General features: G+C 36.9%; 1 protein-coding gene across 19 annotated transcripts in view; it reads right to left on the reverse strand.

Annotated features, from left to right (window-relative positions):
- Positions 1 to 25674, reverse strand: part of rims2 (regulating synaptic membrane exocytosis 2) — a 434045-nt gene that overhangs the window by 118150 nt on the left and 290221 nt on the right. For 11 of the 19 annotated variants that reach the window (XM_062980109.1, XM_062980106.1, XM_062980110.1 and 8 more), the window contains one exon: positions 5038 to 5147. In XM_062980109.1, the coding sequence (XP_062836179.1) occupies positions 5038 to 5147 (110 nt within the window). Of the gene's footprint in view, positions 1 to 5037; positions 5148 to 6255; positions 6430 to 7588; positions 7667 to 13284; positions 13348 to 17397; positions 17470 to 22415; positions 22524 to 24467; positions 24534 to 25674 lie in introns of all 19 variants that reach the window. The other 8 variants (XM_062980104.1, XM_062980101.1, XM_062980100.1 and 5 more) reach the window with 4 other exon arrangements.

The raw sequence follows: 25674 nt of genomic DNA on the forward strand, positions 1-25674 counted from the left end.
GTCCAGGTGTATAGAACAGATTTGCTAGTATCTAACATTTATACAAAGTAATAACTATATCAACAAAGGAAACTAATCATAAATTAATTATAAGGGCCACAATCCAAAGCAGTTGTATGCAGACAAGAGAATTATCACAGCTGTCTCTCAGTTTTGTAGATCATAGCCAGCAACATTCTCTGTGGTCACGTTTCCAGTATCATCTATAATGAGCCAGTTTTTGTGCCCATCATTGAGGTTTGTCCACCTCACTTTAGCAAAATCCAGAAGGAACACTAGTTTCAATGTATGTTACTGGATATGAAAAAATATGTGCTGGGTTCGTCATTTTTTTTGCTGTATGGCATCACTCCTTTATGCGCCTTAAAAGGTGGGGGGATTAAAACAAGCAACATAGAAATATACTCCATTATTTCCAGCATCTTCCCATCAGAAACGGGGAAAATGTTCTAGAGCCCTCTGCATTATCACAGAGAACCCATGAGGTAATCTCTCGTATCAGGTAGGGGGTCATCCAGACATATGAGAGCCCACTGCCAAGGCTAAATGGAATGAAAAGACTTTTTCCTATGTAATGCCATGTAATTTAATTATGTTCTCAATACAAAAATGTCATTTTATTCATTTATTTTCTACTCTTTCTGTCTAGTGATCCAATAATGAAACATAAGGTATCTTACAATTTAATAAGACCATGTAATTTATGAAGTAAATAAAATAACCTAGTCACTAGATATAATATCCTCCTTGTAGAGGATAATACTAATAAAGGGAGAAAGGGAGAAACATGCCAAGATAAAAGCTCATCAGACAAATCCTTGTCGGGACTGCCTTCCATATGAAAAGATATGTCCTCATTGCGAAAGACCATGCGGATTCAGAATAGGTCTCCACAGTCACTTACGAACCCATCGACCAAGACTCTATCCTTGGAAGACAATCAGACTCAACCACGAGTGATTGCCTATAATAATAGGAACTAAAACTTGTTTGACCTTCAACTCTATACATTGACATGACGCAGTTCAGGATGAAGTTCAGAAATGATTTATTGACAGTTGCAGATTATCATATATATTTGTGTATAAGTTGACATCATATATGAGTCAAGGGCAGGCTTTGTGGTCAAAATTATAGAGTTTGATAAAACCTATGGATCTGTAGAGGGTTACTGCACAGAGAAGGAGAAATGCCAGCCAGTGTCACTTCAATTGGCCAGCTGCCCTGTCTGCCGCTACCATTTTTTCATCCAAGCATCCAAAAGGGTCAGAAGCAATGCTGTGGTGAAGACAGTACAGGGATCAGTTCGTCTTTGTGGTTTTTGCAGGACAGCCTAAGCTTTCACCTTTTGCCATTCTACTCAGAGGGATGATTCCTTTTTTGATAAGAGTTAAGGTGCAGTACTTACATTGACTCATGGATAAGTTGACACAGTTTTTTGGGGTTAATGTACTGAGTAAAATTTCTGCTTGTACATGAATTTACGTTAAGACATAGCAAAACTCCATGCAGAGAACTAGTCTCTCTTCTTCACAAACTCAAAACAAAGAACTACTCTGGTAGCCTCTTCCTCAGTTTGTACAATCTATAGAAATGTATATGCTTTTACAGTTGTTTGCTTTCAATGCTAAGGCTGGGAAATTCCTATAGGCAACGATTGATCAGTTGTAAAAATAATCAACCTTGCTGTACCCTGTAAGGAAAAGTTGATAGAAGGCCCACTGTCCTTCGCTGACACCAGGAGGAATTTTGAGGCTGCGACATGGCCTAGCAGATGTTCCTAGCAGCCTTGCATACTTTCTCGCCCAACTGGTTGCTGGCCAGGACACATCCTATTTCGCTAGTTTGCCAGCAAAGTTAAATACCTTTCTACCCTCACTTTTCTGACTAGCGTTTATGAGTCACTGCCTGCTACCCAACACTTTTCCAGCTGTTGCTGATTGACCTGCTCAGTTGTTTGCTTTCCATGTGCTGACTTCTAATTTCTCCAGCATGGTTGGGCCTATCAGTTCCTTCTTCCTAGAATAGAAGGTTTGTTTACCCTTCCAGCTTCCATCATGAAGCTCTACTCTAGTGAATTCCACCAATTTCTTATAATACTAGATTACTTGAAATTCGTTATTTCCAAACTCTGATCAGACTTCTACAAGTTATTATCCATCAAATCAAATGCATTCCACTAGGCACGTATTGTGGGTTACCATGAATCTATTTTGTTTGACTCTCCATCAGCTTTATGTACTCAGTATTCAAGTGAATCAAACAACATTTCAGGAGAAGGGGGGAAAGCAGAAAGACACAGAACATCAAAATTCATCTGTACCTTGAGGTTTACTTATAAAACAGTGTGGACATTTGTATTTTATTGGCAAATGGAACAGGAAAAAGTTAGTAAAATGTAATACGCAGATTATAGTTTTAATTTTCTGGGTTTTTTTATACATATATCAAATTAATATTTTCTGTGCTTTCAATCATATTCTTTAGTACATAATGCATGTTGTAAGTTTTGATATAATGTGGTTCTAAGAAAGTAAGATCCCAGAGATTTGCATTTGTGACAACTTACTCGGATAGTTCCTGTATTATAATGCATTTTACCCATGACAGGTAATAAATGTGATGTGTTATATACTAGGATATCAGTGTATTCATGGGTAGATTAGCAATGGTCAGTGTAGTGCATCAACTACAACAAGGTTTCTCTATTTTAAATAAATACAGTAGCATCTAATTTGTAAAACTTCAACAGGCTGTAATTTGATTTTACAGTCAGCACTTCCAAAGGATATCTACCTTTATCTTGCACATGTAAACTACAAGCATTTTCCAAGTGAAAATACTGTAGGAAATCACAAATTCAGATTATCATCTCTGAACAAGCAGTTCAGAGATGATATTAACTGCAATAGGTAATTAATTGCAATAGGTAAACTCTAGAAATTAGTTGGTTCACAGAGCCTATAGGAGGAAATTATCTTTCTTTAATGTTAATTTTCTCTGTTCAACTTAATGTCTTTAGGAACATCAGCACAAATGCTAATCTTGGTTAAAACTAATCAGGATGTGATATTCATCACAATTTTAATTCACTGACCCACCAATTTATATTTATCTTTTTCTTTCACTCCTTTTTCAGCCTTCTCAGTGGTGGCTCCTCGGCTGTGGAACTCCCTCCCCAGTGATATTCAGCAGGCTACATCCCTTCTGAGTTTTAGGAAAAAAGTGAAGACCTGGCTTTGTGGGCAAGCATTTGATGAGTGAATTCTGTTGGCTTCGACTCGGTCCGAATTAAGGTTTATGTACAAGGTTTTGTGGCCGAATGGCTCAAGGATGTTATACTGTATGATTTTAAATGTATTTATTGTATTTTGTTAAATTATTCAATTGTTTTAATTGCTTATGTTTTATCTTGTATTGTATATTAGCATTGAATTTTTGCCAGATTGTGAGCTGCCCTGAGTCCCTTCGGGTGAGAAAGGCGGGATAGAAATGAGGGAAATAAATAAATAAATAAATATTTTATTGCAAAACTTAAAATTCTCTAAATCTATGTCTTGATGCATAGAAAATATCCCTTTCAAGTGATTATTTCAGAAGTATGAAACAGCCAAACCATTAGCATTTGTTGTTTTACCTTGAATTAGCACTGTTGAATCCTTTCCACACTGATTTGCAAGAAATGTATTGCTATTGAACTGCTCCATATCAAATAGTCTACAGGTATATGCATTTTATATATACAGCCACAGATACAAAAAATGAAATTACTTCTTTTTGCATTTTTCTACATACACAAAAGGCAGAGAGAAGATGCCTCACAAGGAAAGACAAGTACTACATCTAACAACTTCTGCTATTGCTAAGGTTTGCCTGTGTGACTTCTTTGCAACATTCTAATTCCTTGAAGAACCAGGCCCATAATTTGAGTCATAACTGCTGTTTCTGTTAATAGGTACTCCTCACCCCAGCTGCAGGAGTAGAAGCAGCTGGCAAGCAAAATCATGTCTCTGCTGGGGGAGTGATTGCTGCAAAAGGGGACAACATCAAATTCAGAGAAACTCGAGTCTGGAGGAACCTCAGGTAATTGAGGGACTTTAATTTAGGTTATAAGAATGGTGTCAGTCATAACCCTTTCTTACCCACTGGCAGACTGCTTAAATTGTGCTTCTTTAGTTTGCAAGTAGGTGCAACATGAATCATTAAGCTGATTAGATAGTACAAAGTATTCAACTTTTCGCCAACACCTAATAATAAACGCTCCCTCTAAAGCATCTAGATATATTGAGAAAACCACAAGTACAAATTAAATATTGTTACAGTATACAACACAAAATATGCATCCACGCATAACTGCAGTTTGCACCTTTTATTCTTAATCATTTTTATGAACAGACTTAGAACTGCACTCTATGTTTGAACCTTCACATTGTATTCTATTACTTTAATTATCCGCATTACAAAGACGATCTCATATGACAGTTGTGTCATATGTCACAATCTTGAATAAATCTAAACTTATAAGTAATGATTGGAAATAATAAGAACTCCCAACCTTTCACACTGAGAAATGTTTGATATGTTCATCATTATAAGGCTTGACAAACAAAAAATCCAACCCACATTTTGACTGAAATAAAAATAGGATCACTTACAAATATGCTTATGGATTAGCCTATCGGCTGTATCAAAACATTTGACAAACGAATTTAATATATACAGCATACAACCCACATTACAATAAACAAGCTATTAACAAGGGGTCAAGATCCTGATCCAGATCAAATATCTGCATCACCCCTACAATCTACATCAATAGACTCCAAATATGCAGTTCTTCGCTGAGTTGCTTTGAATAGAAAAGGGGCCGTTTTGTATGTTATTTTATCATTCTGGCCAGCCAATAAAAATAGGATAGCTTATGATTCCCATATTATTTGTTAATTTTGATAACAATTATAGAGGTTAATACAGAGTATTAAAAACTTTAAAAGCAATAGACAATATAAAATTTTAAATTTTAAAAAGCTCACTTACTTCTCTCCAGTGTACCCTTTGGTGGGAGTTGTGGCAATTGTCTACCCCTGCGTCCTGCTACTGGGGTACTTGATGGGCTTGTTTGGACGGATCCCATACGAGCATGTGACCTATAGGACACATCAAGAGAAACCGTCAACTGTAAAATACGTTTATTCTTAGATGGCTGAAGAATATATATATATAATAAAGGTTTTCCTATATTTTTAACCACTGTTGATATTGACATTGTGACAGCTCAGTCCTATACATTTATAAACACACAGGTATTAGTATAAAAAGGTTTGTCTGGGGGGGAAAACCCAGATTATACGAAAGGATGATACACAGTATATTTGTGTAATTGCATCTGCTAATTATCTATGAAATGTAGTGTAAGTATTGATGCTCACAGATGAATTACAGCATATAGAAAGATATGCATATGTGTATGCATATGTTTTATAATTTCATGTTCCACACAGAAAGATATATATGATTTTAGAATTCAGCTAACAATACACCATGTAGTCAATGAGAGACAACAAAATACAGGTATATTTCAATGAGTGGAATGGAACCTTAACACCATTATTCTTAATTATATGAACATATTAGAGGAAAAACAGCACATTCAGAAAATAGTTTGGGTTGGACAAAATTAGCTCTAAGCACATCTTCCCAGTTCATTTTCCAAAAACAATTTGCTTATTTAAAATAATTTGATTATGAATATGGTATACCACTCATACAGGAACAATGTAGAACATGCACACAACAAATCAGAGAAAACACTGGTTAAAAGAGTACTTAATACACAAAAAGTACAATATAATTTAAGAAACTGTTTTCTTAAGAAAAAAAGTTTCATTTGATGTTATGATGGTTATTCCATAAGCAATGTCTGATGACCACATACAATTTCTCATTCTGTAAGAAAATTACGTGATAGTTATGAGGTGCTTTAGTGTAAGAAATCACCCAGGATTCCTGATAAATGAGAAATCACAAAACAAATGTAATTAATTGTGTCATTAATTATTGTTAGTAAACAAATTACAATGATAGCCACACAATTATATCCCAATGGAATATAAATAGTGTGTAAATGTTGGCAAGGTTAGTATCTACAACTACTAGTGATCAGCCAATGATGAAAGGCAACAGCATTCAGCTTTTGGGAAAATAAAAGAGTGAGCTGGTGGGGCGGGATTAGTCTGATTGGATTGTCTGTTTCACCTCGATAAGGCAGGTGAGGGAGGGGCAGATCTTCCCGTCATTAATGAAGGCATCGATCTCATGAGGTTTGAGTCAGGACGTTCAGTGGAGCGGGAGCGGGGACTGGGCCGTTCTAGCACAGGACGCTGTTCTGTGGATCTGGATCTTTGATATGGTAGTCTAGGTTCCCATTTCCTGTAATGTTAGTCAAAAAGCAGCTCAATTGACCTTTATCTGCAGTTATGGATTATGCTGCATCATATTGGTTTTGGAAATGAGCAACAGTAAGCATATTTCTAACAACTTTTCTTCCATTTCCTTGTGTGTGTGATCTTGTACACAAAAGAAAAATTGGTACATGAATAAAAAATGTTTTAAATGTTTCAGTAATGGAATTAAACATAGCTTCTTCACAAAAATTGACTGCACTAAAATGAAGTGGTTACTATTTACAAAAATTCTGCCAATCTTTTAAAAAAAAAAGCTGATAAGTACCATTAAGCCAAATTAACATTGAAACCAAATCACATTTTGAATTCTGTTAGTTGTTACAAGGATTACCGTTGTTTTCAAGATTAATATACTATAAAATACTGAAGAATGTTGAAATTAACCTCAAATGGCATACTTTTTTAAAAAGCAGAACAGAGTTATCTGCTATTCAACAACAGGTTTTAAAGGTTACGCAGTAACCTGAATTTCTATGAGGAAAATATGGCTTGTATCAGATGAAAAGTGCTGGCATGACACTGCAATGAGAGAACACGTAGGAACCCGGAAAAAAGAAATAACATCAAAGGTTTCCAAAAGGTTATCCAAATATGTATACTACAAACAGTATTGTGGGTATGGAGAAACTACTGGCTAAAAACCAACTTTTTACATTTATATTGGCTAATGATCTATCTTCAGATGAACCATGAGGTACCAGCACAATACTCTGATTATGTACTTATTAGTACAGCTGCTTCTTCTTCACTTTGAAACCACTCATTTATGAAGAGAAATGACTGCAGTATGTATCACAGAAAAGAAAATCTGAATATATTAAAGAAGGCAGGAGAACAACAGTAATTATAATTCTTTGATTCCATCAGCACTAAGGTTAACTTGGAAAATTTTAATAGTTTTCCAACTGATTTCTTTGGTAAAAGCACTGGAATACCTACAAATGTGTGCCTTTTTTATAATAAGTAGTAGAAAGCCCCACAGACAGGTTCAGAGTAATACCAGCCACCAATAGTCTTCATTTAAAGCATCTAGTAAGCAGACACGTTGCACTGGGATACATCAGCGGGAGAACTACGTTTCAGGGAGGAGCCATAGCTAGCCTTAGACAACTCACAAAAATTACCTCATGTTTTCTTCTGGATCTACAAGTTCACTTTCTGAATAGGAAGCTTGATCTGCCAATACATCCACCGTTTCACTTCTTTGATATCAAGGACAAACAAACAAAATGTCATCTTCACTTGCAATACCTATTGCTTATCTGACACAGAATTTAGGGAGGGCTATGCAGCCAGCCCTCCACATTCACTGGGGTTAAGGCCACAGGACACTCACAAAAGTGGAAAGAAAACCAATTAAAAGCTGACTTTAAAAAAAAAAAACAAACCTGAGAGAATCCCTCCTTTGATGCTCCTGCACATTTGTATGGTCAACTTCTGCTGGACTGTAGAATTACACTGGGGAATCTAGAGATACCTAAATTTGAGTTCTGACAGAATTTGATCACAGAATTGCACTATAAGGTCTAGGAATTCATAGAGGACATTTTAATCAAATCTTTAAATAATCAAATCTGCAAAAGTCAACCCCGCAAAATGTGGAGGGTCAACTGTATTTGAAAGAAATGTGCATATTCAAGTAGCAGAAAAGAAATATGCTACTTCTGAGAGAGAAAAGTTTCTCATGCCACATGTTTTACCAGCCACATGAAATTCAAGTCTCATTTTCAAATTGCTTTCACAGGACAGGAGCTGCTTCAGTGTAGTTCAAACCCCCTGGGCTGTGGTTTTAGATTGTCCATCAGCAAGTCTTAAGTAGACAGAATTTGCTATAAAGGTACCTCCTCCAAAATTGGAATCTTCTAATGTTATGTTCATAGTATGAAAAGTAACCACACTGCACCATCTCCCATGCTGCAGAGATAAGGCCAATAGCCAAAGACTTTCTTACTTTATCTCCAGGACTACAAATCTATTTGTTAACCATACATAAATGGAGATGTCACTAACCAAGTGTTGGCAAAAGGGATAAGGAGATCAAATAAGAAGGTATGAGCTTTCTTCAATGGAAACCAGCCTTGCTTTAATCATGCGATAGTTGGCACTGGAAGCTGGGCATGCTTTCCACTTCCCTAAATGATAAGGGACTTTCGGTGGAAGATTCTTGCTTTCCATATATTATTTAGCAACTTGATAGTAGATATGTAACTGAATTTAAACTATTCCAGTTATGTTTAGTAACAATCACTGTTTGTTTCTCTAAAGACTGAAAGCCATGTAAGAATAAAAATAGCCAATAATGATGAAAAAATGCTGAAACTGTTCGTTGAAAATGTTCTAGAACACTTTTTGTATTTTACAACTTTTTTATTTTTGCATCCCACTATTTGGACATTGCAATATACTTTACTTGCAAAGAATATTCACTCAATTTTTTTGACAATTTATTGGAGATCTGAACAAATACTAATAGGAAAATGCAGCCAGACTTGTATTTCTTAACTTAATATATAAATGCTGCAAAGCTTCACTAGGTTTAGTCATAATTAACAAAGAATTTACAGATTCTTCAACATTCAAAAACCAAAACTTAAATTATGTAGAGTAACCTGATATGTGAACTTGTTTCATTATAACAATTCTGTTCTTCGTGTTATAACACAGCCATTTTGTTAGTTGAAAAAATTATTTATGTACACCTTAAACTCATATGATGCTTAAAAATCAATAAAATGGATCTTGAACAACGCAGAAATATATCTACACAGAAAGTCATTAATATATAGACTACTGCTACAGTAAGCAAATTAGATAACATGAAAATGCATGAATACAGACAATTCATTGCTTCCTGGTATACTTCTCAGTATACCTGCTTTCTCATAAGCAGTATTTCCTTTCCTATGAATGACACCTCATAAAAGATGGCAGCTACCAGTGACAATCATAAACCCCTTCCAAAGCAATGAATATGTCTGTTTAAAGAAATGAAAACATAAAAATGCAGCCAGATTATGGTGCATTTTATGACCATGTACAATTTTTTCTATTTCTAGAGACACAGACCACACTGCAAAATAAACAAATACCTAAGAGCAACAATTATAAGTCTGCATCAGTTACTTCTCACTGGGAATACCTGTCAGTATCTGTGGAAGGTTGTTGGATTTCAATCCTTGGACAAACTATTCTTCTACTACCTATTTTGCTGTTTGGTCACAGACATAAAATCCTTTGTTAGCATGCCATCCATAACTATTGCTACAAAGAAATTTCCATTTGTTAATTAAGATAAAACTCCAAAGAAAATCTATAAAAATAATCCTTTTAAACAAATACAATACTAGATAACAGATGTTTCACAACAGAAGACATATGAATTGACTTCATTATAAAATAAATATTATATCAATCATAAAATAATGTATGTGAAAGAGACAGTATATGATGAATACATGGGGACACATCAAGCTATAAATATTTTCAATAAAGCTGTATTTCTTAGCAGATGGTGCACCCATTTACATATACTGTATATACTTGAGTATAAGCCGACCCGAATATAAGCCGAGGCACCTAATTTTACCACAAAAAACTGGGATAACTTATTGACTTGAGTATAAGCCGAGGGTGGGAAATGCAGCAGTTACGGGTAAATTTTAAAATAAAAATATATACCAATAAAATTTAATTTATCGAGGCATCAGTAGGTTAAATGTTTGTGAATATTTACTGTATTTCAAAGAAAAGCAATAAACTAGCTCTGTAAGTGGAAAAGTAGGGGCAACAAAAACAATATGATATCAACAATAACATAATAATAATAATAATAATAATAATAATAATAATAATAATAATAATAATAATAATAATAAAAAAACTTCATTTGGATCCCACCCTATCTCCCCATGGGGACTCAAGCCGGCTTCCAACATAGTAACAGGCAAACATTCAATGCTTATATAAACAATGCAGAGCTAGATATAGATCTATAATTATAGATACTAATTTCACATATGCATTTCCCCCTGAAACGTTTGCAAATCCCTCTGTGCGTGTGTGTGCATTTCCCCTACAATATTTGCAATATATATATATATATATATATATATATATATATATATATATATATATATATTCATATATATCTAGGCATGTCTATATATATTTGTGTGTTCATTTCCCCCCTGTAATATTTCCAAGCCCTATATATAGGTGGGTAAGAATATATTCATATCTATCCAGACATCTCTCTTTATATAGATATTCGCAGAGACTTGCAAACATATGAGGGTAAATTCATATATAAAAATAATGTATATGTATGGCTACAGATACACAGGTACAATGATTTGCAACGACCTGCAAACATATGAGGGGAAATTCATATGTAAAATTAATGTATATAGATATACATATAAAGTTACATAGAGATTGCAAAAGATTGCAAGGGGTTAATGCCTATATATCTGTAGGAGAGTTTAACAAATATTTCAGGGGGAAATGCTTTCATAAGATTAATGAATATATATTTTTCTTCTTCCTGACTTGCAAGCGTGTCTCTCTTTTCAAAACATTCCCTTGATTAAGAACGAGGGAGGCTTTGCAAAAGTAAACACACTGATAAGGGAGGAGAAGAGAGAAATAGATCACATATTGCAAGCAATAGCCTGCAGGTTCCGTTGCCGGCCTTGACCTTGACCTGATTATAAGCCGGGGGAGGCTTTTTCAGCTCATAAATAAGGGCTGAAAAACTCGGCTTATCTTCGAGTATATATGGTACATTTGATTGCTACTAGGAAGTGTACTTGTCTAAAGATTACAGATATCAATAATATCTTTTCTTAAAAAAAATAGCAATTGATTATTTTGTGGATATTTGTAATTTCTAAGGTATTTCTAAAAGCCACAAGATAAATTTTGTTAAAATCCAAGCTGTGAACAGCATAGGCACAAACTGTGCTGATATTTTATAAGATTTTGAAAATTAGATGAAACGTTTAACCATTTACTTCAAGTTTCAAGCAAGTGTAGCCCATGAGAAATTTTAGTAAAATGACATGTTCACTCATGATATACCTCCCCAAACTTAGGTTGAAAGGAAGATCATAGGACACAAGAAAGGATATCCCATCTCTGAGTGTTCAATAAACATTATATACAGTAACATATGCATTATTTGGGTTTTATCTCATCTGTTAAAGAGTAATCCTTAACATTTACCTCATCTATTACAGAAGGTACTCTCATACAGTTTGATTTCAGACACCTCGGTGAAGAAGAAGAAGAAGAGCGGGAGCATAGCCTGGCTACATTATTTCAGGCAGCCATGCCTTTATCTCCTCTTATTTGGGCAAATGTAAGTTGGTGAGCACCCTCTGACACACATTTAGTGAAGGATGGGAATTTGGAACTGGGCCTGAGGATTCAGTGATCAAGGGGTTGGGAAAAAATTATTGTCCTTGGGGATGGTGTCTAAATCTTTGCCCTCTTCAGGGGCCACATAGTTTAAGGGGTTATGCCCTTTGGTCAGCCTTTCAGTTTGCATCTGCTGGTAGTAAACCCTGAAATTCAGGGATTGTTTTCGGGGGCTATGATGTTTTCACCCAGGGCATCTGGGCGATGTGGTTTAGATGAGACCTATTGCTCCCACTCCAGGTGTGCCCCATTTTTTTTTTTTTTGCTTATCATCCAAAAACAATTAAATAAGTAACAATTAAGAAAGTTGCCTTTGTTGTATCCCATATCTTGCCTCTGATATCATTCTTTGGTTAGACAGTTAACAGACAATCTCGTCTCGTACAAGCCATATTGACTATAATCTATGAGAAGTATGTAGCAATTACCATTGCATACCACAACCACATCCCTTCATGATTTGTATTACACATGCTAGTTCAGCAGAGAAACACTGGCTTTAGCACTTAAATTGGATATAGCTATATATGTTTTTAAGTTAAGGACAGCATCCCATTCCTTGAGAGAAAGGAAACTTTGTGTCCCAATGCCAAGAAACAGAAACCAAAACTACAGCTCACAATATCCAAACATTATATTGGCTTCATTAAAGTGAGGTAAATGGGGAAACAAACAAATGATAATGGATAGATCAGAAACACTCCTACAACACTGTAAATTACAAATAACAAAACACCATCTATGAAATTAATATCGCTTTACAATCAACAACTTCCTTTTTAGTTATAAGCTCATGTTAGGTTTCCAACAGATTGTAACTAATGAGACTATTTTGAGGGGTTTTCCTATTGACAAATCCTACTTCAGATGCCATGACAATGACACATGACTTGAAATGGTCAAATACGTCTTCTTTCCCCCACCTTCCCCCAAAATTATGTATCCATTGTTACAACAGTTGTCTAGAATGTATAAAGAGGTTTCCAGTGTAGGTTGCAAGTGTGACATATAGAGGGACATTTCAACATATATGGTGAACCTATCAAAAAGCTAAGAGAATGTTGGGTTCAAATACATAAACTATGCAAAGGTTTCTAAAGATTAAGATTCAGTTAAAACTGGAACTGTTTATTTTAGGACTGATGAACATACAACTGAAGAAGACCCACAAGAGAATAATGCAACATAAATGTACAGTTCTAGAGTGTATTATCTAGTGTGATCATATATGGAAAAAATGTAATAGAAATATATAACAGTAGAAAGTCCATAGGTTTTGTGAAAAGAGAAAATGAGTGATAACCTCTTATTGGGCATAATACTCAATAATGAAACAGAATAATGCTATATTGAAAGTATATGTCTTTAGTTACAAAATTGTAACACTACACTCTTTACTTACCCGTAGTTTTCAGCTGAACCATTGACTACATGATCTGCCCATGAACTTGCACCATTGTAATACCTTTGCAATGCAGTTAAAATAAAGACATGTTACAAAGATGAAACTAATTTCATAATAACATTTTTCATGAGACATATTTCATTAACTGATCTGGTAATTATTTCCAATGTTTTTCATCTATTACTTTCAATGAATGCATTTGAAAAATTAGACCTTTTGGGAAAATTGATTTTTAAGTATTTCCCTTTACATCTCAGAGTATTAAATCACAATCAGGGCATTGTTTTCTAATAGTCAGTAATGGTTTGTTTGTTTTTCTGTGTCACATTGTTTTTGATAGGAAGAGTGAGCTTATGGCATATATTCAGAAGAACACAAGTTACACTAATTTTTCAAATAAAATATACAGTACATGATTAATCGTTCCAATCTTACTCTGAGCCTGATTTTGTTCACTCTGATTGCTGTCCTCTACACATATAGTAGAGAGCAATAAATAATCACTTCTGGTTATCTGTGTCATGTAACTGCTACATGATACATATGGCTAAAAACAGTGGTATATTTAATTAATAATTACTGCTGACAGAATGGCTTTCATCAGCAGAACAGGAAAGGGAAGATCCTTCCTTCCTCATTACTGCCCCACCTCCAACACACCTTCAACATTTGTTCTGAGAGGTGACATTTGGATGGGAATGGAAAAAGTCAAGGGAAAGGAAAAAACAGAGAAATCTCACTGTGTGAAATTATATCCTCAAGTATATAGAAAAACATAGGAATAAATAAATGATCAGCACATACAATAGCATGAGGCCTGGTATGTTAAATATAACTAGAATTTGAATTTAGATGAGTGTTTTTATTGAGTATTTTACAAAATGAGAAGCATGTGCCTTTTAACTTTAGTTGCAACTTTTAACAACAAAATGGAATGGTTAAAATCCAAGTACAGGTATTTAAGAATATGTATTGTGATGAAGGCATAAATATACACTTATATTAACTATGTTAGTTAACGTCTAAAATCCTCTTTAGTAATTCATCAATAAGGCAAAAATCATTGGCGAGGGTTGATTTAAATTTAATCTTTTGCCATTTATATTCCTTAACACATCTAGGATTATCATCACGTTGGAGGCTAAGACATTTCTATTTTTAAGAGAGACCAGGATGGCCTCATCCCTGTATGCCTTCTGCAAGCAAGTAAAGACTTTTTTGTGCCAGCAGGCATTTGAGGAAAGATAAGGGGAACACTGCTGCGGAGGTTGTGTGTGGGATTCTGATAGGATTGTGTTTTAAATATAATTTTAATTGTATTTATTATATTTTAACTGTTTTTCACCTAAATTCACACAGTACTATTTAACTTTTTTAATCTTTGTATTTGTCTTGTTTTAAAATGTGACCAGCTTGTGTGGTAGTTAGCCGACTTGAGTCCCCGCAGGGAGAAAGGTGGGGTATAAATAAAGTAAATACATACATACATACATACATACACACATATTTTTCCTTTGAATCTTTAAAACTGCCAAATACATAGACAGCAGTGTTATTTTTGCCATATGAAATGACAGCAACAAAGGCAAATAGCATTTAATCAGTGAAATGTCTAGCTATCAAAAAATTCAGAGTAAAGAAATTATGGGAGATCCCTATCAAATACCAGATGCTTTAGGCTACTGGCAAAGCCACTTCTGAGTATTTCTTGCTTAAGATGACCTTAAGAAATCCATGCCATAGGTTGATAGATGATTTGAAGGTACACATACACACACAATGAGATTGCATCCATAGAGATAGAACTTTGTATACTCTATGGAAAGCTTTGTACCTTTGCATCTCCTATTTAATATCTCCAGCAGTGACCATCACTGTCAGCTAGAACTTTTAAGAAAGAAATTGGGAAACTACTCTGGTTCAGAGGTATATTGGTCTTGGAATCCAAAACTTTGTGACAACAAAAACTAAGGCCCCTTCCACACTGTTCCTCTATTCCAGGATATGATTCCAGATTTTCTTCTTATCCCAGATTTTCTGGCAGTAGAGACTCATATAATCCAGTTTAAAGCAGATAACACTATGTAACAAAATAGGAAAAAAGCTCCTTCTTTTGAGACTTTTAAGCAGAGGCTGGATGGCCATCTGTCAGGGGTGCCTTGAATGCGATTTTCCTGCTTCTTGGCGGTGGGTTGGACTGGATGGCCCATGAAGTCTCTTCCAACTCTATGAACTTTGATTCTGTTCCTGGTTTGAAAGTGATTTCCTATTTAATTATGTGGTACTTACTTTGAAAATATTTGTTATACACCAGAAACTTCGTTTTTCTGGCTGCTACAAACTACATTGAATTAGTTGAGATAGTCATTGAAAAACTATAGCAAAATATGCTGTAGGATGATGTCATTGAAAAACTACAGCAAAATGTGCTGTAGGATGTCCCGCAAAAACAAAGTTTTTGCAATTCAATAATTTTTTTTTCCATTTTTTTTATGATAGAACCAATTAGGAAATGGCATTTATAAGTCAGGAACAAAAATTGTGTTACATAGGGACCTTCCGCAGAGCCATATAACCCAGAATATCAAAGCAGAAAATCCCACAATATCTGCTTTGAACTGAGTTATCTGAGTCCACACTGCCATATATTCCAGTTCAAAGCAGATAATGTTGGATTTTATTCAGCTGTGTGGAAGGAGCCATAGTGTAATCTGGGATCAGATCCTGGGATATAGGGTAGTGTAGAAGGGCCCTTATATACATATTAAAAAAGGAGCCAGAATTGTAGGGCACCAGACAATTTAAGCTGAAACCAAGAGTCTTTGCCTTTATAGTGACTTGCAATAGACTGCAGCCATAACCACAAGGCACCTTTGACAATATTTGCACAACACTGGAGCCTATCAATACAAAGATGGTTCACACTCTCAAAGTATCAGTGCACAAAAACAACTCCAGTAGTCCAATACATAGGCAGTTCAACTCAAACATAGTTTTATTTCTTAGTTGCTGTTGTTTTTCAATGTGTTATTTCAAAAAATATGTTGTGCTGCTTTGTTTTTAAAGCCTTTGTTTGTTTTTAGTGATGATAATGATGATTAGTTTTTTCCCCTCAGGAAAATCATTATAGTTTTGCTTCTATTCTATAGCCTTCAGCTATTGCATATCAAAAGGTAATCAAGGTAGTATTGTCTTATCCAGGCGGAGGCCACAAGGGGACGCTAAAGAGAGGATAGTCCATTTTATGGGGGGGGGGGGTGAAGGAGGAAAACCATTTCCCCTGTTTTCACTGGTTATTCCCTCCTCCCACTTCCTTTGTAATAAATGAGAGTTGTTTTCATGACCAGGACATGGGTGGGGGGAATAACAGGAAAACAGGGGGAAACAGTGTTCCTCCTTCAACTCACTCTCTATCCCTGTGAAATGGATTATCCTTCTCTCTCTAGCACCCCCTTGTGGCCTCTGCCCGGATAATGGAACACTACCATAATCAAAAGATAATAATAAAACAGGGCTCTACCCTGCTTTCACAACCTAACTTCTGAAATTTTAGAATACTATAGTTCTTTGGACTTATCCCTTACATGCTTAATGCCACAAAAAGAACAAGAAGATATGTATCTCACAAGCTCAGAAACAAAAGAGATCTGTGATATTGTTCCTAATGAGAAAAAATATGGTATGTATTTTTCCCTTGACTTTTGGTTTTGCCTCTTATCCTTGCTGCACAAATTTTTACTATATCTTTCTCGGATTTCCTGCCTATATCCACTGAAAACACTGAAACAATGTATATCTTTGTTGTTGAAAAAACATCGTGCAGTTCATTCAATACCAAACTGGTTAAAGCTATTAAAGCATATGGTTTGGAATATTGTTTTATATTGTTTATTGCCTGGGCTTGGCCCCATGTAAGCTGCCCCGAGTCCTCTCGGGGAGAGGGGGCGGGGTATAAAAATAAAATAAAATAAAATAATAATAATAATAATTCACTGCATGAAGGGCATAGGAATCTAATAATTCTTTGTGTTTTCAAAGCTTCATAGCATGGTATTCAAAAAATATAAATACAAATTCTTATCTACATCTAATATATACACATTAAAATACCTTTCAGGAGTAGGGGAAATATCAGTGTCATCAAAATATGCATTAGGCACTCTTCCTTCCTTCCTACTCCTCCTGAACATAAAATAAACAGCAAAAATATTTCAGACATTTTAGATTTGTTTTTGGTACTCTATGTTTATTCTGTCTCATTGTACTATAGAAGAAAATTATAATTATCTGATCAACCTTTTTACTTCTGTCTTATGCAGTCAAACAGACATTAAGTAAGAAGAACTACACCACCCAAAGAGCATGTCTCTTATCCAAAGGGATATTTTAATTGTGGTTTTCCTGCATGGCAGGGAGTTGGACTAGATGGCCCATGTGGTCTCTTCCAACTCTATTATTCTATGATTTGTTATGCTGAAAATAGCTGTTTCCCCTTTCTCCTTTCATATTGTTCAAATTATTCCATGTTCCAATGTCATTAAGACAGTTCACACAAACACTTCCCATGAGTAGAAAGCACACAAGGTAATCATAATATGTTGGCTACCCATGCTTTCTTTCTGGCAATGCACTTGCTGGCCATTCATGTAGAAAATGTATGACAGGTCTCCTCCAATGAACCCAGCTTCATCCATGGGTGTTGTCTGCTTTATGTGCATCTATGTAGCATATAACTAGCATGCACTGCAGTGAATGTGGTAGGGTAAGTTTTCAATACACCTGTGTGCACGTGTATGAACTGTTTCATATCACTATCTTTAGGAGCAGGAAAAACAAGAATAGAAAAATAGACATCACAGTGATATTAGAACATGGGATAATTATGAATAGTTTTGAACTTACCTGTAAATTATTAGCATTCTGAATATTCCAGGATATACGATCTGTACTTCAACATGACAATATTTAGAAACATCTGGACATTTTTGGAGAATTGGGTATCCTTTCTAACTACAATACTATACTAATATATTTTAGAGCCAAGTAGCTCATTCAAAAGACACTCCATTATGTTGTTGGTACTGAGGGTAGCTAGGTTAGTAGTAGTAGTTGTGTAAGAAGGGAAAGGAAGCACTGAACTATTGCATAGCCAATGTATACCATGGTAAGAAGCCAATGGCTCAACCCTGTGCAAAGGCATTTACACTTGAATATTCAAAAGTACAGTAGAACCCCGGTAGTCCGAGTTAAACGGGCGGACCTCAACTCAGTCAACCCGGATCACTTGGATTACCAGGCTTCCTCTCAGTTCGTAGTAGTAGTTGTGTAAGAAGGGAAAGGAAGCACTGAACTATTGCATAGCCAATGTATACCATGGTAAGAAGCCAATGGCTCAACCCTGTGCAAAGGCATTTACACTTGAATATTCAAAAGTACAGTAGAACCCCGGTAGTCCGAGTTAAACGGGCGGACCTCAACTCAGTCAACCCGGATCACTTGGATTACCAGGCTTCCTCTCAGTTCGGCCGCAGTTTGGATCCAGAGGAGCTGCAAGCGCCCCTGAATCCAGGCTGTATCCGAACGGAGGGGAAGCCTCTCCATTGGGACGCAGTCTGGATCCGGAGGAGCTGCAAGCGCCCCTGAATCCAGGCTGCGTCCGAACGGAGGGGAAGCCTCTCCGTTGGGACGCAGCCTGGATCCGGAGGAGCTGCAAGCCTCCATGGCCACGGTTTGGATCCTGGGGAGCTTGCTGCTTCTCTGGATCCAAGCACCTGCCGAATGGAGAGGAAACTTCTCCCTTCGGCGGGCGTTTGGGCCAGCGATTGAGCAGCACCGGCGGCCGGTGTGACGAAGGAGCCAGCCATGCATGTTGCTAGGTAGATAGCAAGCTACCTAGCAACACGCAGGGGGCGCTCACCCCTTGGGAGGTGCCCCCTGAGTGTTGCTAGGTAGCTTGCTATCTACCTAGCAACACACAGGGGGCACCTCCCAAGGGGTGAGCACTCCCTTGCTATCTACCTAGCAACACGCACACTGCTCGGATTGCACAGAGGCTTGGACGAGCGGGGCTCGGACGAGAGGGGTTTTACTGTAATTACCAAAAAGGATTTACATAAATTTAAAGTGGGTGGCAAAGATATCAAGCTTCCTGAAGGTTTTCTAATGTTGGTTCTATGTGTTGGAAACCGTAATCAAGAAGCCAAAAGAAAACTGAGATGTGGGAGATTAGCTATGAAAGTATTATATAAGATCTGCAGCTATTTCATTGAATATGAAAGTGAGCATCATGCATGAAATGGTATTTCTAATTTTTGCTTATGGATATGAAAATCAAACAGTCAAGAAAACTGTATAGATGTGAAAAATCAGACAGTCAAGAAAATATACTCATTTGAAATTTGATACTGGAGAAGAATTCTACAGATACCAAAGACTGCCAAAAAAATAAGTTGATCTGAAGGAAATCAAGCATGAACTCTCACCAGGAACCAAAATAATTGAACTGCAGCTATCCTATCACAAAACAACATAACATATTAAAATGGCAGTAACTTAGTTTGACTGGTACATTGTTCCTATGTTCATGATGTAGAAGGACCAAGACTGTCCCAGGATTCCTCCATGAAGCCCTTTATAAGTGACTAGCTTTGCCCGGCCACGCGTTGCTGTGGCTTATGGGAATCCTTTGTTGGCAAGGTGGAATAGCAGTGAATAGCCTTGCAGTCTCAAAGCCTGGCCGTTTTCTGGAGTAGCTGGAGCTTTTTGTTGTATGAACGTAGAGGCACGGATGAGGGGTTGTGCTGCCAAGTTTAGTGTTTCTGGGATGTATAGTTTTGTTGTTTTGTCCTAGGCCGAAATTTCATTACCCTTTCATATATATAGATAGAATCACTGGAACTTGTGTTTCAGGTTTTCTAATTTTCAAAGGTTAGATGTGAATCTTCTGCAATCAGTCACTAAAGTGTCAAGTGATTCCAATAATCTGCATATTGTAGAGATATGCCAAGTAGGGTTTCATGAAAACAGAGGAAATTTCCATGTGATAACAGATGCACTCCAGGTGATGACAGGTGCTCCCCAGACAGGCAAACCACTTAACAAGACTATAGTCTTGAATTTAGGATCCCTGGATCCCTCCATCAACTTGTAGGAGTGGCACTTAAACTTCTGGGCAAATCACTTTTACCCTTCCACTCTCAGAATGACTAAACAAGGCCCACAAGGGATATTGAATCTCTGACATTCAAATTTCCTCTTTAAAAGGAGATCAGTGTGTTCCTCTACATTTGATATCTAGATAGTAATCTGTATGGCAGATTTTTAATAGAAATTTGATTGCTATTAGGCATTTTTGCTAGCATATCACATCCCTCATTGAGTAATGACTTCCACTGGATGGAATCATAGAATCATAGAATAGTAGAGTTGGAAGAGACCTCATGGGCCATCCAGTCCAACCCCCTGCCAAGAAGCAGGAAATCGCATTCAAAGCACCCCCGACAGATGGCCATCCAGCCTCTGCTTAAAAGCCTCCAAGGAAGGAGCCTCCACCACAGCCCGGGGGAGAGAGTTCCACTGTCGAACAGCCCTCACAGTGAGGAAGTTCTTCCTGATGTTCAGGTGGAATCTCCTTTCCTGTAGTTTGAAGCCATTGTTCCGTGTCCTAGTCTGCAGGGCAGCAGAAAACAAGCTTGCTCCCTCCTCCCTATGACTTCCCTTCACGTATTTGTACATGGCTATCATGTCTCCTCTCAGCCTTCTCTTCTGCAGGCTAAACATGCCAAGCTCTTTAAGCCGCTCCTCATAGGGCTTGTTCTCCAGACCCTTAATCATTTTAGTCGCCCTCCTCTGGACGCTTTCCAGCTTGTCAACATCTCCCTTCAACTGTGGTGCCCAAAATTGGACACAGTATTCCAGTTGTGGTCTGACCAAGGCAGAATAGAGGGGGAGCAGGACTTCCCTGGATCTAGACGCTATTCCCCTATTGATGCAGGCCAGAATCCCGTTGGCTTTTTTAGCTGCTGCATCACATTGTTGGCTCATGTTTAACTTGTTGTCCACGAGGACTCCAAGGTCTTTTTCGCACACACTGCTGTCAAGCCAGGCGTCCCCCATTCTGTATCTTTGATTTCCATTTTTTCTGCCGAAATGAAGTATCTTGCAAGTGTCCCTGTTGAACTTCATTTTGTTAGTTTCGGCCCATCTCTCTAGTCTGTCAAGATCATTTTGAATTCTGCTCCTGTCTTCTGGAGTGTTAGCTATCCCTCCCAGTTTTGTGTCGTCTGCAAACTTGATGATCGTGCCTTCTAACCCTTCGTCTAAGACTAGCATTCTTATTATTAGTTACTTCGTTTACAAATTTTGGAGGACACCTTTAGTCTTGCAAGTACATTTTAATTTTTTTGTTGTTTGAAGAAAGGAATTCATCTCCTTTGAAAACTATCAGCCACGTGTTTCTTACAAAATAGAAGATATAGACCAGAATCCAAATATGCATTTCTATTAATTCCTGCTGTTGCATAGAGTTGGACAATCCACTGGATCAGGTTTTTGGCAACATAGAGTTATCAGCTGGTGATGGGATTTGGCAGACATTGGTTATTCAAGATCACCACTGGACCTTGACCACAGAATGAGAACAATATAGTACTGTGTTATTTCACCAACAATATTATATCACAATGTTAAGTTATTAAAACACTAGTTTACTTTTTGATGCTAATTTCATTAACTTTACTATTTCTTAGTCAAGCTGATTTTATCACATAAAAGGACAGAAATTTTAACATATTACAGTGATGTAGCTTTTATTATAATAGAAACTACTTCAGCATCACAACATATATGTATAAGGTACAACTAACCCTGAAAATACAAATGAGTAACTGAATATAGTTACATTCAGTAATTATCATACATGGATACTAATTTTGTATATGTTGGGTAATATCTTGTCTTCTGTGTAATTTAATGGACTACTTCTCCCCCGCCCCTTCCTGCAATCCTATCTTTCCTTCTTTGTTTCAATTTATTATTTAAATTAAAATGGTTGCTTTCTGAACTTAAGTGGAATACTGCACTTTATGCCTCATGCAGGAGACTAAATAAACACTCCACACCATTTATACCTCTCAAATTCATGGTAAGCACCCTCAGAATATGTACGGCACATCATACGGGATCGAAGTAATCTGACTGCATCTTCACAAAAGATAGGATACATTGAGTGATCCTTGCTGCCAAAACATAAGGGGTGAAGATGAAGCTAAAGTAAGAACACATACAAAATGAATACCTTTCAGGAAAAGGTAAACACTCACAAAAGCAAATAAATATGAATGTGATGAGAAAACATTGGCTAAATCAGATATATGATGGAAAAAGCGAGCAACTTCTATAGTTCCAAAAGCAAATTCCAATTGTGAACCTGATGAAAGGGAGCACTATGCTACCATGTGGAGAACTGAATTTGGTTAGGATGGTAGCAGCATTTTAAAATACATTTGAAAGCACTCTGCTTTAACACAAGGCTCATGTATTGCTTTAAAGCTGATTCACATCCCCAGCTGCTTTCTGGAACAATGAATAAGGTGTCAGCTTCCTTTGTAGTTTGTTCGAAAGAAAAAGCACTTTATAATTTAGCGTCACCAAAAGTTGCCAGCCCTGTATTATGAACATAAAGCATTAGTGCAAAAATATCAAATATGACTAGTGTTCTGAGCAAAATTTAAAGCACTTTCATTTATATTTTAAATCAGAGTGAGCAAAGTATGGTCTTGAAGCTTCATGCAACTCACCACAGATTGCTATTTTGTCTTTTCAACAGTTTGTAAGTTCCCCCATCCCCAAGTAGAATTTAATGCCAAATAACAACAATTTTTTCAAATATGGACTTTCACATTATTTGTTAGTTGTTATTTTTGGCATTTCATGACTCTATAGTGTAAAATGGACCCTAGATCTACCACAATTTCCCATCTCAGTTTGAAATAGTACTTGTTTAAATGAATATTATCGTTATTTGTCTTGTGGTAAAAAGTGGGGCACATATCGAAGCAAGCAAATGACAAAATAAATATATATGTGATAGTCACTTCATAGCTGCGCTTCAAATATTGTGGCAAACACTGTCAGGGACCATCCAGACGTGCCCAAAAACTGGGACCTGTCTCGATTTTTACCGGAGGTGTCCAAATGACACCTCTGGTAAAAACGAATTAATTCAGAACAAACTAAGGTTTCCCTAGTTTGTTCTAAATTAATTTGATACCCCATTAGATCTGGGCCTTCCTGAAAGGCCTGGGTATAATGGGGTATTGGGCCTGTGGAGACTCACTTCCGGCTACTCTCGGGACTACCTGTTGCCATCCCAAACCTTTTGGACTCCTGGAGTCCAAAGCTGTGGGGTAGTGCCCATCCCTGCCTCCCAAGCCCCCAATTTCCCCTAAATGTTAAATAAAAGATCACTGGCTGCCATAACTCCCCCCCTCACATCCTCCTGGTCCAATGTGAGAGGAGATTGGGGGGGGGGAGCAGGCGGGATTTTTGTCCTTGGCCCTCCCATCTCCTCAAGCGTCATTTCCACACACTGGGGGGACCAGAGGAGAGAACTTATGGCAGCAAGGTACCTTTTACTTAACTTTCAGGGGGAAATTTGGGGGGGGGGGCTTCAGGGTGACTTCGGTGTGGATTTTAGTCCTGTCTGGTAGTGCCCACAGTCAGTTGTTAATATAGCATTTGACTAATGATACTTCTCCAGTAGCATCCAGAAGCCATTCTTCAAGGCAGTCCTGATGTAACTTTGCCCATTTACAAAATGGACATGTGCCAGGGAAGTTCATATAAAACCCATTCCTTTAAGAAGCTGTTCATAATTTTTATGGAATGGCCAATAAGTGCATTCTAACATCTGGAACATCAAATACAACTCCTGATAACTAACTGTTTTATTTCAGATAGCTTTCTAGAAATATAAATAACAGTTGCTATCTGTATTGGTTAGGGAAAGCATGAATATTTTAGGACATTAGCACCTACCAATCTATTCACTGTATGTTCACCATACACTCAACTGAAACTATTCAGCCTGAATAGTGTAAAGGAAAAATATAGCTTCAAAGGGGACATGCATTTACGCACACACACTCGCACACACACACCACCCACAGGAAAACAAATACCTGGCATCTCTATGATGGTAGTCAATGGATTGAGTGTGATGGGACCAAGGCAGAGTGAGATAATGACTGAAAGCACAGCAGAAACAAAAATAAAAATGCAAGACAATGAAATGAAGGCAGATAACATTTACAACAAAATAGAAAACAGATGGTCAAAGTAGTCTGAGGAAACAGAGGCTATAGCAAAATAGTCTCTAATTCTAGTTCATTAAAATTCTATCATTAGCCAAAATGTAGATGATTACTATTACTACTACTACAACTACTACTAGTAATAGTAGTATTTTATCCTGCTCTTTACCCTCTTGGGGACTCAATTTTTTAAAAAAAAACAATACACGCATCCTTAAAAATCTGCACAATACAAAAGTTACAATCAGCTTAAACAATAAAAAAATTAAACCAAGTAAAAACAGACATCATAAAAAACACATAATAGCCCAACAAACAATAGTTACTTATCAAATGCCTGTCTAAACAGAAAGGTCTTCACTTGTCTGCAAAAAGAAACAGGGAAATTGCAACTTCCTGGGAAGTTCCAGAACCAAAGAGTGGCCACTGAGAAAGCCCTCCTCCATGTTCTCATTGTAAAATGCATAAAGTATGAACCATGCTAGTAAAAATGTGAATGAGTAAGCACAGTTTAAATCAGTGTGGTCCAACCTTTAGTTACCCGAGGGCCAATCAAACTTTAGTGTAGGCTGTGAGGGCCAGAAACATTCTATATGACCGTTTCTTAAAAACTTAAAGCAGAAAGAAGGGCAAACTTTTTTTCCAAATGTTAAATTAAAATATTTTTCCAATAAGATGGGCAAGAGCCAACAAAAATGAATTGGTGGGCAGCATACAGCCCACAGGCCGCAGGTTCAACCACACTGGTTTAAATAATACAGTCAAATACGCTGAAGATTTTATATGGAAATGTTTCAATTTTATCTTTAATGCATTATTTCTTTAAATTTAAAATGAAAACAATAAAAACTGTTGACACATTTACAGCAGTTTATTCAGTGAACTTTATCACAAAATTGTCCAGTCATCTATTCCCAAGAATGCTTTGCTATCTTTCACAGAGGTCACTGGGACACTGCTAGGCAAAGGCTATCTATGCCAGTGGGCACTATCCTCCCCAGCTTGACCTCAATAGTTTTACACTCACCCAAACTCAAACTGGTATTAAAAGCTACACAGTTCCCCCTTGCTGAGG

This window comes from Anolis carolinensis, chromosome 4 (assembly GCF_035594765.1).
Source record: "Anolis carolinensis isolate JA03-04 chromosome 4, rAnoCar3.1.pri, whole genome shotgun sequence".
In the NCBI taxonomy this organism is placed as follows: Eukaryota; Metazoa; Chordata; class Lepidosauria; order Squamata; family Dactyloidae; genus Anolis; species Anolis carolinensis.